General features: G+C 40.4%; 1 protein-coding gene across 3 annotated transcripts in view; it reads left to right on the top strand.

The window, feature by feature from the left end:
- Nucleotides 1–17326, top strand: part of EIF4ENIF1 (eukaryotic translation initiation factor 4E nuclear import factor 1) — a 35132-nt gene that overhangs the window by 16622 nt on the left and 1184 nt on the right. For 2 of the 3 annotated variants that reach the window (XM_048821098.2, XM_048821096.2), the window contains exons 8-18: nucleotides 1992–2127; nucleotides 2478–2657; nucleotides 5008–5237; nucleotides 7884–7955; nucleotides 8443–8626; nucleotides 9167–9246; nucleotides 9988–10127; nucleotides 11193–11277; nucleotides 13819–13951; nucleotides 16065–16406; nucleotides 16697–16861. In XM_048821098.2, coding sequence (XP_048677055.2) covers nucleotides 1992–2127; nucleotides 2478–2657; nucleotides 5008–5237; nucleotides 7884–7955; nucleotides 8443–8626; nucleotides 9167–9246; nucleotides 9988–10127; nucleotides 11193–11277; nucleotides 13819–13951; nucleotides 16065–16406; nucleotides 16697–16861 — 1747 coding nt within the window. The remainder of the gene's footprint in view (nucleotides 1–1991; nucleotides 2128–2477; nucleotides 2658–5007; nucleotides 5238–7883; nucleotides 7956–8442; nucleotides 8627–9166; nucleotides 9247–9987; nucleotides 10128–11192; nucleotides 11278–13818; nucleotides 13952–16064; nucleotides 16407–16696; nucleotides 16862–17326) is intronic. The other variant, XM_048821099.2, reaches the window with a different exon arrangement.

Raw genomic sequence — 17326 nt, 5'->3', positions numbered from 1 at the left:
TCTGACCCTCCCAGCATTGAGCCAACTAAACTCCTAGGGAGGAGGAACAATTATTTTTCAATCCCAATTCACTGGTCAGAATTAGATCAGGTAATGTTACAGAAGGATTTGAAAGGGATAGTGAGCAAGTGGTGGTTTTCACTGGGGAGGGGGAGTAGAAATTTGTTTACTTGGAAGTGGAATTATTGAAACAAATTATCCTAAATAAGGAAGTGAGTGATTAGGCTGCAAAATGCAAACACTGGGGCTTGAAAATTGAGTCCTGGCTTAATGTTTTGTGTGGTGGGAACCAACTTTATTGCTAGATTTCAATATACCTACAGAATATACTTACCTACTTTACTCTGAAACAGTTACCTACTTTGTTATAAAGGTAACTTTCTAGTATAATGTACGGGAAGGCCTTCAAATGTTCTTAATGGTGCATCAAACTTAACAGAGGACAGGAATTTTAAGTCTATAGGGGTGGTGACAAACCAGATTGTCTGTCTGGTTTGTGAGCTTTCAGGATGATGCCTGTTTTTGTTTTTGTTCAAAGGCAGAAACTTCAGTGGCTGATTCAGTGACCACGTAGTAGGAAAACTAGTATTTCAGTTTTCCAACTACCTAAAAATTTAGAGTCTTATGCACAATGTTGTGCTCGAAAAGCTATTCCACCTATTAGCAGTTGTCCTGTCCATAGGCTTTCTTGTGACCATTATTTTCCCAGTTGTACCATATAGATGTATATGAAATGGATAAAGATTATACCTTTCTATAGAACTGTTAGACTGTTCAGGTTCTTCCAGCTCAACTTTTTTCAACTTTACATGTATGATCAAACGGAATCAAGATGCCAACCACAAGTAAATGGTTTCATGCTTGGCTCATCTGACAAAGAATTGAGTTTCTTCTCATCTTGGACTGAATGAAACACCAAGGAAATTAAATCAACAAAGCATTGTCTACACCGTGAATGAGGTCCCACACTGTGAGACAGTAAAGGTTGCTTGGGATAAACTTGATGCTCTTGGGACTCTGGCAGAGTTTTTTGAAAAATTAATTTTATACCAGTCAAATATGCATTAACTTGCAAAATGGAAGTGCTTTAGCTTATATTTAAAAGGTCCCTTGCCACATATCGCTGCTTCTGAACTACTTCTAGCAACCAGTGTAGAACTGACAAAGTGGCTTATACTGACAATAGTGTTGGAATTGTACTTGGCTGTTTAGCTTCTAAAAAGCTTCAGTTGTTAAACGGACCGTCAGTAATCTCCAAGAATGAATGAACTCTCTACTGCTCTCTCTTCATTAGAGTAAGGTACTTCCTGTTTGCTACTTCTGCAAACAATATTTGACAGAACTGAAGGTGATTGGATAACCAACATGGTAGAACACAGGTGGTAGTATAAGCTTCCATACAGGGTCTTGTCAATATGCCTTTACTTCTCCTGAAGAACAACTTCTAAGTGTTCGAGTATCTTTCTTCACTGAGGCTTACCTCCTGTTTCTGCAGAAGATACTGTATTTTTATGTGGGCCCCTCTTCACTTGAACTCGTATAACCTGAGTGCTCATCATAGGTCATTGAGCCATGGAGTCAAGTGTTAGCCCTTGGGAGAGTAGTTAATTTTTGGACCAATGACTGAAGATTCTGGCAATTGAATATTAATCTGTCAGCTGTTCTGGTAAAGTGGAATTTGCAATAATGGCTTAATCAGAGTTTCAGAATATAAAATATGGAACAGACTTCATTTTGTACAGATAGAAAATGCATGATTGATTATACCAGCACACTGGTTACACAGAAATATGGTACCCCTTCTGGGAGGGGGGGAAACAAATGATAGCTTAAAACCTACTTCAAATCCTAAATTCTGGGAGTGTAACATCAGGTCAGCAGCAGCAAAGGAATTTTACAAGTTACACAGTAAGTGTCCATCTTTCAAACCCTCCCATTCTTTCTTCTGTTAAGACTTTTGTCTAAAACTTTCTCTTTTCCCCATGATATAGATGATAGAAGATGTGCTGGGGGAAGGTTCGATGTCTTCTAGCAGGTTCAGTAGGTGGTTCTCTAATCCTAGTCGTTCTGGAAGTCACTCTAGCAGCCTGAGATCCACACCACATGAAGAACTGGAGAGGCTAGCAGGTAAAATTGTCTAACTTTTGTAGTGTCATTTAATCTCTGTACTCATGTCTCCACATTTTTCCCTATGCATTCTTTCAGTGAGAACGTGGTAGATAAGAATATACGGTAATTAACTTTTCCACAGTTTAATCATTCAAAAAATGTCCTTTTGGAAGCAGCTGGAGTGTACAGCTTTAGTCTCATCTGCAAAAGATCTCCTCACTTCTCACTGTATTTTCCAGCTGATCTCAGGCAGGGGGTGAGAGTCATGATTTTCAGTGAAGTATTAAGCTTAGTAGCCAGTATGTAGTCATCTTGAGACATTTAGTTGGTAAATTGATGTGGCAGTGCTCCTGGTTTTGCTGTTTCAGGTCTAGAGCAAGCAATTCTCTCCCCTGGCCAGAACCCTGGAAACTACTTTGCTCCCATTCCATTGGAAGACCATTCTGAAAACAAAGTGGACATCCTTGAGATGCTACAGAAAGCCAAAGTGGACTTAAAACCTCTCCTCTCAAGTCTTTCAGCCAACAAGGAAAAGCTTAGAGAGAGCAGTAAGTGCCTCTTCAGATATTGTGGAGTTCCTGTGGTGGCATTCTGGAAAACCTTTTGCCTTGATCTGGCAAACCTTGATTACTGAGGTTCAGAAGTAGGAAGTACTACAAGTTTACTTACACTTCAGAAAACCCACTGGCCCACAAATCTCAGTTATGTTGATTCCATCACTGACTCTTTCCATCCTAATCATAGGATGACATCAGCAGGATTTTCATCATGAACATGCTCATTAGCCTGTGCTACTTTAATACATCAAGATTGTGCAAATCTTGATGTATAAATGAGTTTCCAGCTTTACTGTTCCTGGCATCTAGACTGGTCTTCACATTAGACAGTGGTAAAATGTCAGCATTCCTAAACTTACTTGACACTTGAATTCCTATTATGCAGCTCTTCCTAAAACTTGCACCATGAGTTTTTTGCCAAGTACCTGTATGCTGGATCACAAAGTGATCCTGGGAGTCTCAGTATCTAAAATGGGACCAATGAATTTAAGGTGTATGCGGGCCCAGAGCAGCTTTTTCAGGTATATCTGGTAAAATTTCCCATAAACCATTTCAGGGAACTGTACCAACACTTCTGGCACAATAGTCTAAAAGTTCACTTAAGTCTTCAAAGAATTGTGGCTCATAAACACGTTTTCAGAAGCAGCTCTACTAGGGAAAACAACTCCAGTAGTGTAGGAATGCTACACGGATTGGAACTGACTTTTATTATTGTATCCATGTTAAACCAATATCTAATTAAGAAGGGAATTGTTTCCTTCCATAGTGCTTCTATTCTACTGAAGTCAGATACAACCTTTTCAATATTAATTATAGTAGATTCAGTGCCAGTTTTAACTAGGCACAGGTTTAAGTGCATGCATACACATTGCCAATTTGCATGCTCATTGGGCCTGTTGCATGTGCATATGCAAACAGAACATAAGTGCACATACTGTTGTGAAACTTGAGGTTTAATTGCCAAATCTTTCAATTGTATTGGCAAGCAGCATGTATTGCCATGTAAACTTTAAATTGCTGTGCTAAGCAAAACTTGAAATGCTGCCTGATATGAGTGATGGAAATATGGAGGAACAGGAATTCATCCAACAAAAGTATTGCAAACACTTCTGACCAGCATCCAGTTTGGGGAGCAGGAAGTGCCTGGTGAACATTGGAGGAAAGCTCTCCCCAATTTGGCTTTCAAATATTGAACTAAATCTGAATGTAGAATTCTGCTCAGACTTCTACCTTTACCACAAAAGCCTTCTAATTGTTACATATTCATCACAGAACAAGGATAAAGACATACAGATTATGGAGCAGACTTCTGTTCACTCTTATGTCAAAGTACCTGACATGGGGATCCCCAATGACAAAATACTAATCAAGCACTTGAGAAATTATTGGTGTTTTCTCTCTGTTGGTTAGTCTCTCCTCCAGCATTCAGCCTTTTTCCCTCATGCCCTGTAGTGCATGTCAGAAGTCCCTCTCCTGTCTCATGGCCATACTTCCAGTAAGTCTTCTACTTTCCAGATCAGCATCTCTTACAGAAACCCATTGGATATTCCTATCTTTTCCTCCCTTAATCTTCAAGGTACCCATATATGTTGCCATCTGTTCACATCCGTGCATAACCAAAGGATGTCAGGCACTGGTATATGGAGAAAATAATAAGCAGTACTTACTGATGCTTGTTCCTTATTTTGTTGGCACTTCTAGAAATCTTTCCCATGACCCACAATGGCTTTAGTTTTCTTTGGGAAACTTAAGCCTGGTTGAAAACGTATGCAGTTCAAATTCCAATCATGTGATTGTCTAAAGTGTGTATATTTCCAGGTATGTATTTTCTCTTCAAACAATAGCCATCACTTATATGGCTGTAAAAGTCTGGTTTCCTGAAGTATAAGATAAATTATAATCTATGCATACTTGTAACACAGTAGCAAATGACTTTATTTAAATCTACAATAATCTGTATTAAAAAAACTCACTAATACATTTGCTGACTGTACTTCCTGCTAAGAATTCACTGTCTGTCAAAACTGCAGAATGAAATGTCTTCCCTTCCTAAACTTCCAAGTCTCAAGATAAAGAAGAACTTAAAAAATTCAGCTAAAATTAAAGATGCTTGTAAAGACTTACGTGCCTAATTGTTCATGGCTCAGGTTATTTTTAATTTGAATGAGAATATTGTAATGTAGCTCAAACAGTGGCTTGAAACCAAAGGTACAGCCAGAACTAGCTTCACATATTCATGACACATCACCAGATCTCCCCCCCCTCCACCCCTTCTATACACTGGTGCATATGCTTGTAAAGTGAGCACCTAGTTTAACTGTCTTCCCCTTCCACTTCTCAGCACATTCAGGAGTTGTACTTTCAGTGGAAGAAGTAGAAGCTGGGCTAAAAGGCCTGAAAATGGACCAGGAGGGGAAAAATGCTGCTCCATTCACGGCACAGCAGATGGAGGAAGCCCTGAATGTGGCTGGCTCCAGACAGCTCAAGAAAGATGGAGATATGTCTGCATTTAATAAATTAGTCAGCAGCATGAAGGCAAGTGGGACTCTACCATCACAGCCCAAGGTCAATGTAAGTAACAAATTCCTGACACTAAAATATAAATGGATCCATGACAAGGTACAGGAAATGAACCGGAAGCGCCTCAGCATGTCTCTCTGATTTCATATTAACCATTGGTTGGATATGATGGGGTGATGGTAAATATACTGGCCTTGAGAATGAAATTAGTAATATTAAGTGAGATTATTTCTGGGGAGATGTTGGCAACTGGACCCCTTCCATGTAGGGGATCACTGACCAGAAGAGCTATGTGCATGTTTTCCAGTTTAGTCTGTAGCTGAACACCTCCAAAGTTTCTAGTACTTAAAATTTAATAGTGTTGTCTAATCAGACAGATGCTAGACTTCACAAATGGACCTCGACTGAAGATTTAGGAAGACTGCTCAGTCTGACCCCCAAGCTAACAGGCAAAGTTCTAGATCTTGCTTGACAAAAAGATAACATCTCATGTTACAAAAAATTGGCCATTTTGGTTAGGGGAGAAGGCTTATCTCTGCACTTAGTCTTGCCCAAAAAGTTATGCCTTGAAGGGTTAACTTGTATCTTTCTGTTGAAGGTTTATTTCTGTTGCACATCGCACAAAGCACATGTGTTAATGACCTCGTAGAGAACACTACCTAATACTGCTTTGTTTCCTCTTTGTGTTAGTGGAACTGTTGGAGCAGTTTCCCCAGTAGAAACACTGAGATCAGTTTGGCCTCCTGCACTACTTCAGATGATAGCAGTAATACTTGTAATAGTCAGGTGCTCTGAAACCTCTTGGCTTTAATGAGTATTTGTACAATTGTGTTAATACAGATACAGTGTACAATACTAAGACTGTTAAATTTTAAAATAGCACGTCTTTTACTTAATGGAGTAAATCATGACTATCTCTAACATGAGGTAGACCTGAGAATTATACTAAACTTTAATCTTTCAGAAAACAAATGTGATCTCTGTATCCAGTAGGAAGTATTTGATGCATTATTGTGACTTCAGACTATAAATGCACTTTAAACCAATGGATCTTTAGTTATTGTAAAAATGGTGGCAAAACTTGAATATGGTGTCTTATGTATTTCTGTTTAACTTCAGATCAAGTCAGTTGATTTCTTTTTTGTTTTTAATTTCCAAACTTGCAAACAACCTGGAATTTGAAAGTCAACTTCATTATTTTTCTTAATCACTAGTAAGACTTCTCAGGACAACTCATGCTCTTCACTATACCTATCCAACCTCTAACTTTCTATGCAGAACCATATATGAAGGCAAAATTAAGAAAGTGGGGTTTCAGAAGTGTAACTTGAGGTATGAATTTGGCCTGTAGAATTCTTGCTGTGAACTTATTTTATAGTCAGGTTTTATCTTGCTAAAATGGCAAAACACATGGCAGAAACTGAGCATAGTTAATCTGGAAGGCACAAAGACACACGTACAACTCACTTACTGTCTTTAGACACAGGTCAAAAGAACCACACTGTTGTGATTTTAATAAAATTCAGCTTTTCTCATCTAGTCCAGTGCAGTCTCTCTCCAATCTGCAAACACCAGGTTATGCATATCTGGAAGGTTTGGGGTTTATGACTTGTGGGTCTCTAAAGACTCTTGAAACAAACTCTTTCCATGTAAGTGCAATAGAGGTTTTCATACACTATAAATGCACTCCTTCAGTACTGGTCTCTCTGCTGGAATTGGAAGTTTCTCTGGGATAATGGATTGCACAAATTAAGAACTGGAGTATGTGCATGATAGCTGTAGGAAAAAGGAGGGCTTTTCCATGTCCCAGTCTATTAAACCCTTTGATTTTTTTCCAAATGTTGACAATATCAAGGCATGTAGTCTTGTATAGTTACAAAGTTTGTAACTATACATCTATTAAATAGAAATTGCTTATCTGTTAAACTAATGTTGTACCAAAATTAAAAAATTTCAACATAATTGTCACTCACACATATTGGAAAGAGGGATGAGGACAAGGTTATTTTGCTATTTTGTATCTTTTGTTTTGCTGGACTACTCATTCAAGCTTCAACATTGTATTTGATCAGAAGCAAACTGGGTGAGTGGGAAGATTTTTATAGCAAGGTATGTCGGGCATCTTAATTTATTTCATCACTTGGTTAATTTTTACATCCCCCATAGATTACCATGCAAGCATCAAGATAATCAATTTTATGCATCAGAAATGGACTCAAAGTATTCTAGATCAGATCTCACCTCTTTTCATATGGTGGACTGACTCCCCTGTCACCCACAATTTCCTATCATCCTTATGGCAACTATAGCATAACTTACAAAGTATTTCACAAATTTAGCTACCTATGCAATTTAACGGATAAAAGCTAGTGAAGCCTGCACTGAGAGCACTTGACAATTTAGAAAATCTGTTGGACCTCAGTCAGACCTACAATCAGCAGTTTTAACTGGGACCCATCTGAGCTGTTTAGCTAGCAGTGCTTATCAAAGACTTAAATTATGAGATTGTAATTATCAGTGGGATAAGAAGGTGGTTTGACTCTTAATGAAGTATGTACAAGGATCTTTATCACTACATCTTGTGGTGGATGTCTCCTAAGTTATGGGAATGGTGTGGGTTCTGAGCCTCCTTATTATAATCAAATCTTTACAAACTACATGCAGATGTGAGAAACTGTGTTTTTTTTTTTAACTTAGCAAAGCCTTGAAAGCCACTTGATGTCTCCTTCTGAGATCCCAGGCCAACCTCTCCCAAAGAACATTTTGCAGGTATTTCTTTTTGAGATTGTCACCTTGAAATGCTCCTTTACTCTCTTGTGTGAGAAGCAAAAGATCATCCCAAAATGTGATTTTTACACACATTGTGGATTGCAATAGGGATATCAATAGTCAGATTCATTCCCACCAGACAGAAGCAGAAAAAGTGTATAGGAGAGATGACATGCTAAGTCATTGACAAGATTGAGAACTAGCTATTCAAAACTTGCCACAGACAACTGTCCGGAATATCAGAACAGAATTTTCCAGACAATAGAACTTTTATATGAGGAAAAACACTAAAATTATAGAGATTAGTTTCTTCTGTTAAAGAGAAGCTGGATGGGCCATTAAACTTAACTTGACAGACTTCATGTACACACTTGCGTTGTATGTGTATAGCTGTCAATGTGGCACAAGTACTACTGTCTGCAGATTGTATGAGAACTATATAAATATGTCAATATTTGACCGCTATTCATTACTTTTTTTCTCCAAGGAACTTCTTGGTCCACCCATTGCCAGACCTGCTTCATCCAATGTTCTTAGTGGCTTGATAAGTGGCTTGGAACCTGCAGCATCTTTGCTGAGCCAACGAGCACTTTCCCCTCCAATTTCACAGGTGTTTCCAACTCGGGCTGCTTCTGCAGACTACCTCCGTCATAGGATCCCCTCACCAATTGGTAAGAGACTGCTTCTAGCATGCAGAACTTCTTATAGGGAAGAGGAGATGGATTTTCTTTCGAAGCTTCAGTTTTAAAGCTGAATTCAGAGAATCACTTTGGTCAGTAACATCTAACACTTAATGGGTGACCACCTTAAGGGCCATCTGTCTCCTCTGCCTCTTCAAAGAATCCCACCTGCTGCTGATGCAAGTCTGAAAACTCCAACTGACTTGGTTGGACCTTGATAGTACTGCAAATTAAAGATTAATTATACTTTATACTGTAGACCACAGTGCTATGAACAAGAAAATACTCTTTCAGGCACTGGCTGGCACAGTCTAGTGCAAAGAGCATAGCTTGCTTCCCAGGGCAGCTGAGACAAATGCCTTGATGCTTTGCACAGATCTGCAAGTAAGCTAGAGTGGTATTGAGGAGCTTCAAAAGCAATCCATCTAACCACCTTTTGAATCAAGAAAGGTAACTGGGGAGAGGGCTGGAGTCAAGGGAGGATAAATGTCTAATCTAAAACTTGTAGATAAAGTTGTCGTCATTCTATAGGTTTTGGACCAAGTTCTCGGCAATTGCTCAGTGATCCATTTCAGGGGATGCGGAAGTCAATGAGCCCAATTGCTGCACAGGTTAGATTCAGTGATTTCTGAAACTTAAATATTTATTAATGAGCACCTTTTTAACCATTTCTTGCAGGACCTATTGGGAATGTAGGGGGTTTGAATGATGGAATGCTAATTCTTTCATATTGGCAGTTACCATGAAGATGCTACTTGTAGTTGAATCAGGAGGGGAGGGATAGCTCATTGGTTTGAGCATTGGCCTGCTAAACCCAGGGTTGTGAGTGCAATCCTTGAGGGGGCCATATAGGGATCTGGGGCAAATATTGGGGACTGGTCCCGCTTTGAGCAGGGGGTTGGACTAGATGACCTCCTGAGGTCCCTTCCAACTCTGATATTCTATGATTCAATCTTTAGTTCTGATGAAGCATGATATTCAGCACCTCACTCTTGCACTCCTGGGGGAGATGTGCTTCAGCCTTGGATCGTGAGAATGCACTTGCCATCATTTCCAGTCTGATAACACTGTTGCTGGGCCCAGTGGGCCTATTCTCAAATGTCTTTAGAACTATGTGTACTTTTTTGCAACAGTATATTGAGATGAATTGGAGACAGTAACTCAGTGGTGCAAGTTTAACTTTCAGATGAACTTACTAAAATGTCTGCCACTCCTGTTGACTGTGTAGTTGTGAGTACTTTCAACTATTTCAAACCTTTGTATTTCCTTTTATGGAATAGTGCAAGATCTGGGATAAAAAATAAATAAGTTTCACTAAGATTCTAATGCCGCCTCCTCCTCCTTGACTTCAGATGAGTCCACTGGAGATGCAGCAAGCTGCCTTAGAGGGACTAGTTCTACCACATGATTTAGCCATGCAGGCAGCAAATTTCTACCAACCAGGTTTTGGCAAACCACAAATGGACAAAAGCAGAGATGGCTTCAGGAACAGGTGAGATTCTAAACTTGCTTGACTGGAAAACACTTACTTATGATAGTGCATGCCTTTCACCTTTTCTATGCCCCGTTCCTTTTCAGTGGAGTCCATTGCTCATTACCCTTCCTCAATGATGTACTTTGGTTTCAAGGCACCTATTCTAGCCTTATTGCCAGGAAGTTATATTGGCTTATGGTGTGATGTAAAGCAGACTAATGTGCCTGACTAGAAAATAGGCTTTCAGAACTTATGTCATGGAAGATAAAGAAACAGTCCTAGTAAACATCATCATATGGAAAAACCTGAACTTAAATTAATTGCAGCTGACAAGTAAAACACCTTGTTCTCATGGCTCAGTGGCTAGGCAAGTGTATGCATTGCCATAGGCCAAAGTAATAAAGCTGATCTTGGAATTTGCTTGCTAAGCAATAGAGCTCAAGCATAGCATGAAACATGTATCTTTGTGGGTAAACAGGCCATCCACTTTACATATAACCTCTTTGCTAGGACTCGATAATTCACCTGCTATGTCCACCTTGAAAGCTGGTTGTCTAGCATCTTGGCTGGCTTTCATGGACTGAGGTATATTAAACACCCTTTACAGCAAAGCACCCATCTTGAGTCTACTTCTAATGTAATTAGAACTTGTAGAATGAGAAGCCAAAAAAACTAGAACTACTGGAAGATACATGACATTTTAAGCTTATTCAGAAGCTAATGGCTATAAAGACTGTGTGAAAAATCTTAACTAAACACCAAAACTACTGGATAGAAAATTGAATCTAGTCCTCCTTTACCCACAAGTGAAAATAGCAATTAGGAAAAATCAGCTGTACAGGCTTTTCTTGAACAGCACAATGACTACTTCATTGTTTTGAAGCAGGAAATTATTATTTGCACTTAAATGGCAATGTGATCTATAAAGGGTGAAATTTGGAGATACCGCATTGATACCTGGGCAGTCACTAATTTTGGTATATCCTAAATTATACCTATTTTTTTAGCATCAAAAAGGTGAAAAGCAGGATTACCAAGACTATAATGCTGCCTTCGCCTCTTAATATTCATGTCTGTTCATAGGCAGCAGCGAGTGACTAAGTCTCCAGCACCAGGCCACAGAGGGAATGCGTCTTCTCCAGCTCCTAGTGCATCCATCACTAGCATGGTCAGTACTTGCATCAATGTTTCCTTAATATGGAGAGGAAGAGGGTTAACTTTAAAGCAGCATACTACCATTCTTGAAATACCTTGCCATTGATGCTATTCTTGAAATACCTCGTAAATAACTTATGGTAGGATTAATGCAGTTTGAGAATAACTACTTGTGGCTTGGATGAGTTCATCTCTATTGGCACATTGGATGACCATATACGATATGGTCATCCAAGTGTTAGTCATTCTACTTCCTTAACCTCATTTGGATTACCTCTTAGGTTTGGAACAATGTCCTCAGCCTCTCATTGATTTAATATGAAAATTCAGGCCTTCATGTTAATCCTTGAAATTTAGGTTTTCATGACTAGTGATTTTTAGATGTCTTAATGTTTGAGTTCCCAACATGGGACACAGTGTGTGTTGTCCCATCCTGTTCTCTCCCTCTCTCCTTGCCCCCCCCCAAAAAAACAAATACTAAGCACTTGCATTCTATCACATAGGTGGTGGGCAAACTACAGCCCACATCCAGTCCATGGGACCATCCTGCCTGGCCCTGGAGCTCCTGGCTGAGGAGGCTAGCTGCCAGCCCTCTGGGCGACAGTTGGATAGAGGGTGAGGGGGCAGTTAGGGGCAGGAGGGCCCTGGGAGGGGGTGAGGGGGCAGAGACCAGGCTGTCTGGGGAGGCACAGCCTCCCCAACCTGGCCCTCCATACAGTTTTGGAACCCTAATGTGGCCCTCAGGCCAAAAAGTTTGCCCACTCCTGCTCTATCAGATCATGAGTTAAGAATCTAGAATCTTAACTACTCTTGAATTTGGGCCTTTACTAGAAACATTAAATGGCAATTAATTCAACTGAAATTATGTAGGACTTAAATCTATGAAAGTAGCTTTGTCATCAGTTAATCCACAATTGAACAAAAATAAAGGTTTTGACATTTGAGTTTAAGTAAAATATGCACTACAGTACAGAAAAGTCCCCTCTTGATATAAGGACAATAGTTCCCTAGCTGGTCTGCAGAGCACTTGCTGGTGGCCCATAGCAAGAAGTCTGGCCACCACATTCTGGTTCTTTCAAGCTGCTGCATCAAACAGCTAAAAATACACCTACCTAATAACTGGTTCCATGTAAGCAATTCTTATAGTTGCCACAAAGATGTGTAATTTTGGGAGGGGAAGTGCCTTTCATGAGAATCTAAGGGCCTGTCTACACTGGGAGTTAATCACTGAAAGTGGATTAGAGCTAAACCAGAATAAGTCTCTCGTCACCATATGGAGTTACTCAGGAATAGCTACTGTGCTTTAAATTCACACCCTCTCTTAATCTGAATTGCCTGTCAAGTGCAGACAAATCCTTAAGTATACACAATGAGAACCCTTGTTCTAAATCTCTGGGCTCTTCTAGTACAAACTCATGCACTTCTGGTAAAATGAGATTCATAAAAAGTAAAAGCAGAAAATAAACCCAGAATAGTGAAGACAAGCAAAAAATCTTGGTTGGGGGCTCAACCACATTAGGCATGACAGGAAATATTGCCTTTAAGTGCGGAATGTTTATTTGAAGGGAAAATACTGATTACTGGGATGCATGTGACCTTGTGCAGGGTTGCAAAAAAAAATTTCTCTATTTGCAGACTAACAGATATAATGCCTAATACAGTAACTCCTCACTTAACGTTGTAGTTATGTTCCTGAAAAATGCAACTTTAAGCAAAACTATGTTAAGCGAATCCAATTTCCCCATAAGAATTAATGTAAATGGGGGGTTAAGTTCCAGGGAAACTGTTTTCACCAGACAAACTCACTTATATATTCACTCCAACTTAATACTGTACACAGCAATGATTGTGAAGCTTGGTTGAGGTGGTGAAGTAAGAGGGTTGGATATTTCCCAGGGAATGCTTTGTTAATGTAGCCTCTCACTCTACAAGGCAGCACAAATGAGGGGAGGGGAGACAGCATGGCACAGGCCCACACCCTGTGTGTGGGGGAGAGAGAGATGCACATTGCCCTTTAAGTATGCTGATGGCATTCTAAGTACATTGCCTTTAAAAAGATCAGGAAGTTGAGATAGCAGCTGCAGCCAGCAAGCTCTATCTGTCCTGTCCCCACCCTGCTCTATATGGAGAAGGGGTAAGCAACTGGGGGGGCAGGAGTAGGGGGAGGGGATACCCTGACATTAGCCCCCCTTCTATCCTCCCCTGCACAGGAGGCTCCCAGGAGCAGCACATGGCAGTGCAGGGAGGGAGAGCTCAACTGCTGGCAATTGGGTGGCTGCAGCACAGGGAACTTAGGGGAGCTGATAAGGGGAATGCCAGTCTACCCTGGTTCCAAGCCCCCACCAGCTTGCTCCAAGAGGCTGCTCTTCCTGCAAGCAGTGGACAAAGCTGCCAAATGACATAAGGGAGCATTGCGCAACTTTAAATGAGCATGTTCCTTAACTGATCAGCAACAAAACAACATTAACTGGGATGCCTTTAAGTGAGAAGTTACTGTACCTTATACTAACTGTTCTGGGTATCATTTGCTCACTGTCAGTTACTCTTTTCACAGCTTTCTCCTTCCTTCACGCCTACCTCAGTGATTCGTAAGATGTATGAAAGCAAAGAAAAAAATAAGGAGGAGACAGTTTCTGGGAAAATAAAAGCCAGTGATAGTAAAGATGAAGGGCAAAGGACACACGAAGGTACTATAATGGCTTTGTTCTTGAAGGCAGATTCACAATTCACAACTTTTTTGATTCTAGCCTTGTGTATTCCTGCTCCTTAAATTAAAGTCTGGTCTCTAAAGTAGTGTTAAGACATTCCCAACCTCCAGGACAGTGTTTATGAAGATGTACTTCAAACTTCCTGTACCTCTTACTAGGAACCTAACTGACCTCTCCCTGAGCAAAATCCACCACTGTGGGCTTTGATAAACTCACTTTTTCTGAAGGTCAGGTCCTCTTGGATACAGTTGCACAGTGGTGTCTAAAGGATGACCTGAAAAATCTAAATGCTGATGATGGCTTAGACTTGCAAACAGGGTTTTTTGGCTTCTAACCTATTAGAAAAGGGTAGGTTGGTAGGAATTGTGTATTTTCCCATGTTAGACACACTTCCATCCTTTCCTTATTTGAGAAGAGTTCTTGGGGATCAGGTGCAATCTAGAACTCTTGAGACTGCCCTTCAATGACTTGCTCTGCCAGCTGAGACTTTATTCAGCAGATACTTGTCACCTTGCTTAAAGGATGTCCCAAGCAGAAGTTAAGAAGAAATGCTCAAAATAGTAACTGGTTGACCCAATAAAAATAGTATGGTAGAAGGGTAAACTGGAACTGAGACATTTATATTGTGACGATTCTGCAACTGCTTCTGACCAGTCACAAACGAAATAATGGCCCTTTTCTCTACTCCCTTTGACAGTCATTTCAGCTGACTAAATATAGCCTGGTAAAAGATTTCTAACTCCCACAGTGATCCAGTAGCAGTTTTGTTTTGGTTTTTTTGATACCTCAGCTGCACCTTGTAGGATTTTTGTTTTGTAGAACCAGCTTCAAATGCAATGGAAGATTGCGGGGATGAAAGTGGTTATAATGGCATCAAGAGCCAGACAAGATTTCTTTAAGATGAATACCTGGGTAAAACATCTACCCCTCTCACATTGCATTTTAGAATTTAATGTGGCTAGATGTAAATAGCCTTACAGCACCTCTTATTCAGATGTTCTGCCTCACATGGTTAGATTCCATCCACTGATTAACTTTGTAACTTGACTACAAAATTGAGCTGGGGTTTGGAGTAATTAAGTCAGTAACCTTAAAAATGGCATGAGTATACACTGATGGAGGACTGGGCTTAGAGGTTGCTGCAATGGAGGAGCCTCTGTAGGAGAGGAGAGACCTCTTAAGATCTGAAAAGCTGCAGCTTCGTTCTCTTCACCTTAACTAAACGTTAGTGGACATGGCATCCTCAGTTGACTCTGCCCTTGGTTACCAGGATATTTCCTCCTGTGTAACTACTTCTATTCCTCAACACGCTTGTTGATCCTTCTTCATTTCTACTTCTAGCAGTTAAATTTTTATGGAAGTTGGCTTACTAGATGAGAAGCTTGTCTTGCCTGTAAATTTTTCATCTTTGGGAAAACTGGTAATCCTGTGCATTCTTTTCCCCCCTCTAACTCTAGAAATATTCTGTGTGGTTGTGGGTGCCTCAGTCTCCAAGGGGCTAAGGACTGAGTGCTAAAAGTAAGGACTGCCTCCAATTTGCATGTGATTAATTCCAGTAGTTAAGACTGGATGTCTCCCCAGAATACAAACTTACTGGCAAAACAATTATCACTTAATCAAACTTAGTTGTATTTCTAAATTATAACCTGTCCAACTGGATTTCCAGGCATGCTCCTCTAGCAGTAAAGACTGCATCCAATCCTGGAGCTACAAGGGCATTGTTGGTAGGCTCATGTAGCTAATCTGAAGAACCTAGGTTTGAAGGACATCACTGTACTGAGCTAGGTTTTCAGACCTAGCTTGTCAGTGTTTCAGTGTGAATTTAATAAAGCTGAGACACTAACGGTGGATTTTTTAACTCAAATACTGACTCTTCTCATTGCTTCCTCAACTTTCCTTTGACTTCTGAAGGAATCCAGGACAGAGGAGGCAAGTGGTAGGAAGACACCTGACTAAATTCAGACTCTTGTATATCTTCCAGACTTGAAATTGATAGTCTAGCAAATACCATACCTAGCTTTAAGACATTTCTGCCTTTTGTACATTGCACAACTAGAAATCAGATTTAAGTCCTATTTTAATTTGACTACAGATAACTTACTATCAGCTAGCTTGGTGGAGAATGCAGATCAAGATCCTTCACCTGCTATAGGTACCAAACTAGCTGCATTGCAACGCTCTGCATGTTCTACACCGCTTTCTCAGCCAAACCGTTGCACCAAAGAACAAGACTACAGGCCTAAATCAACTGGCAGAAAGACTCCTACAACAGCCTCCCCTGTACCAGGGTCTCCCTTCCTTCGTCCTGTTCACCAGGTACCCCTTGTTCCCCATGTACCAATTGTACGACCTACTCATCAACTGCATCCAGGATTGGTCCAGAGGATGCTGGCACAGGGGATGCATCCACAACATCTTCCTCTGCTGCAAGCAGGTAATCCTTTTACTTGTACCACTTAACTGCAAGGGTGAAACTTCAAAATAAACTTGTTCTTAGCCTCAAAGAAGCACAGACACCCTTACATAATGCAAGACTAAGACATGTGGTGATTGCTACAAATAGGCTATTTTCCCTATACAACAAACACCTTTCATAAGGCTGACAGTACTCTCTCAAACCAATTACTAAACAAGTGTTCCTTGTAAATAAAGCTCCTTGTTTTATATTTCTGACATTTTAATAAAGCAAAGTAATGAGCTTCTCCAACCTTGTCTACTCAATAGGTATGATTCCTCCAGGGATGGACTTGTCTCACATACAGGGAATATCTACTCCCATCCTCAGCCAGCCTTTTTATCCATTACCAACAGCTGGCCATCACCTCTTAAACCCACGCTCTGGGACACCTCTGCAGCTGGCAATGATGCAACAGCAACTACAGCGATCAGGTAGGTTAAACAAGAGAATCAAAGATAATTATGGCCTTCTAGACCTGACTAGATCTGCACCCTAGGAACTCCTTTGTACTGTCCCATGTTCAATGAATGAACTTAGCTAACTGAAGGCACCTGGTATCTGTATGCTACAGTTAAAACTTTCAAAGTAGGAAACTGTCATCCACAAGAACTAGGCTTCAGGGGAGAATGTAAATTCCCTAGATAGCTTGGGAAGTCGGAACCTTCCTTTCCACTTAACTGTAGCATGATTACTCTCTCCCTGGATCATGGGGGTGACCTTTTTTGGAGCTGCTGGAGTGGGTTTTTCACCTCCTAGTACTTCTGCCATCTACTTGGGCTGAGCAGCTGCCTCTCCTCTACCTTTTTTTCCCTTATTTGGGAGGCCTTGGATAACCCCCAACTCTTATTACTCTAATCTTTGAGATTGACACTCATGCTGATGGTCTTTCAGCTGAG

The sequence above is a fragment of the Caretta caretta genome, chromosome 15, assembly GCF_965140235.1.
Source record: "Caretta caretta isolate rCarCar2 chromosome 15, rCarCar1.hap1, whole genome shotgun sequence".
Lineage (NCBI taxonomy): Eukaryota > Metazoa > Chordata > Testudines > Cheloniidae > Caretta > Caretta caretta.
Note: the sequence above shows the minus strand (reverse complement) of the source record. Positions and strands in the feature narration are given on the sequence as shown.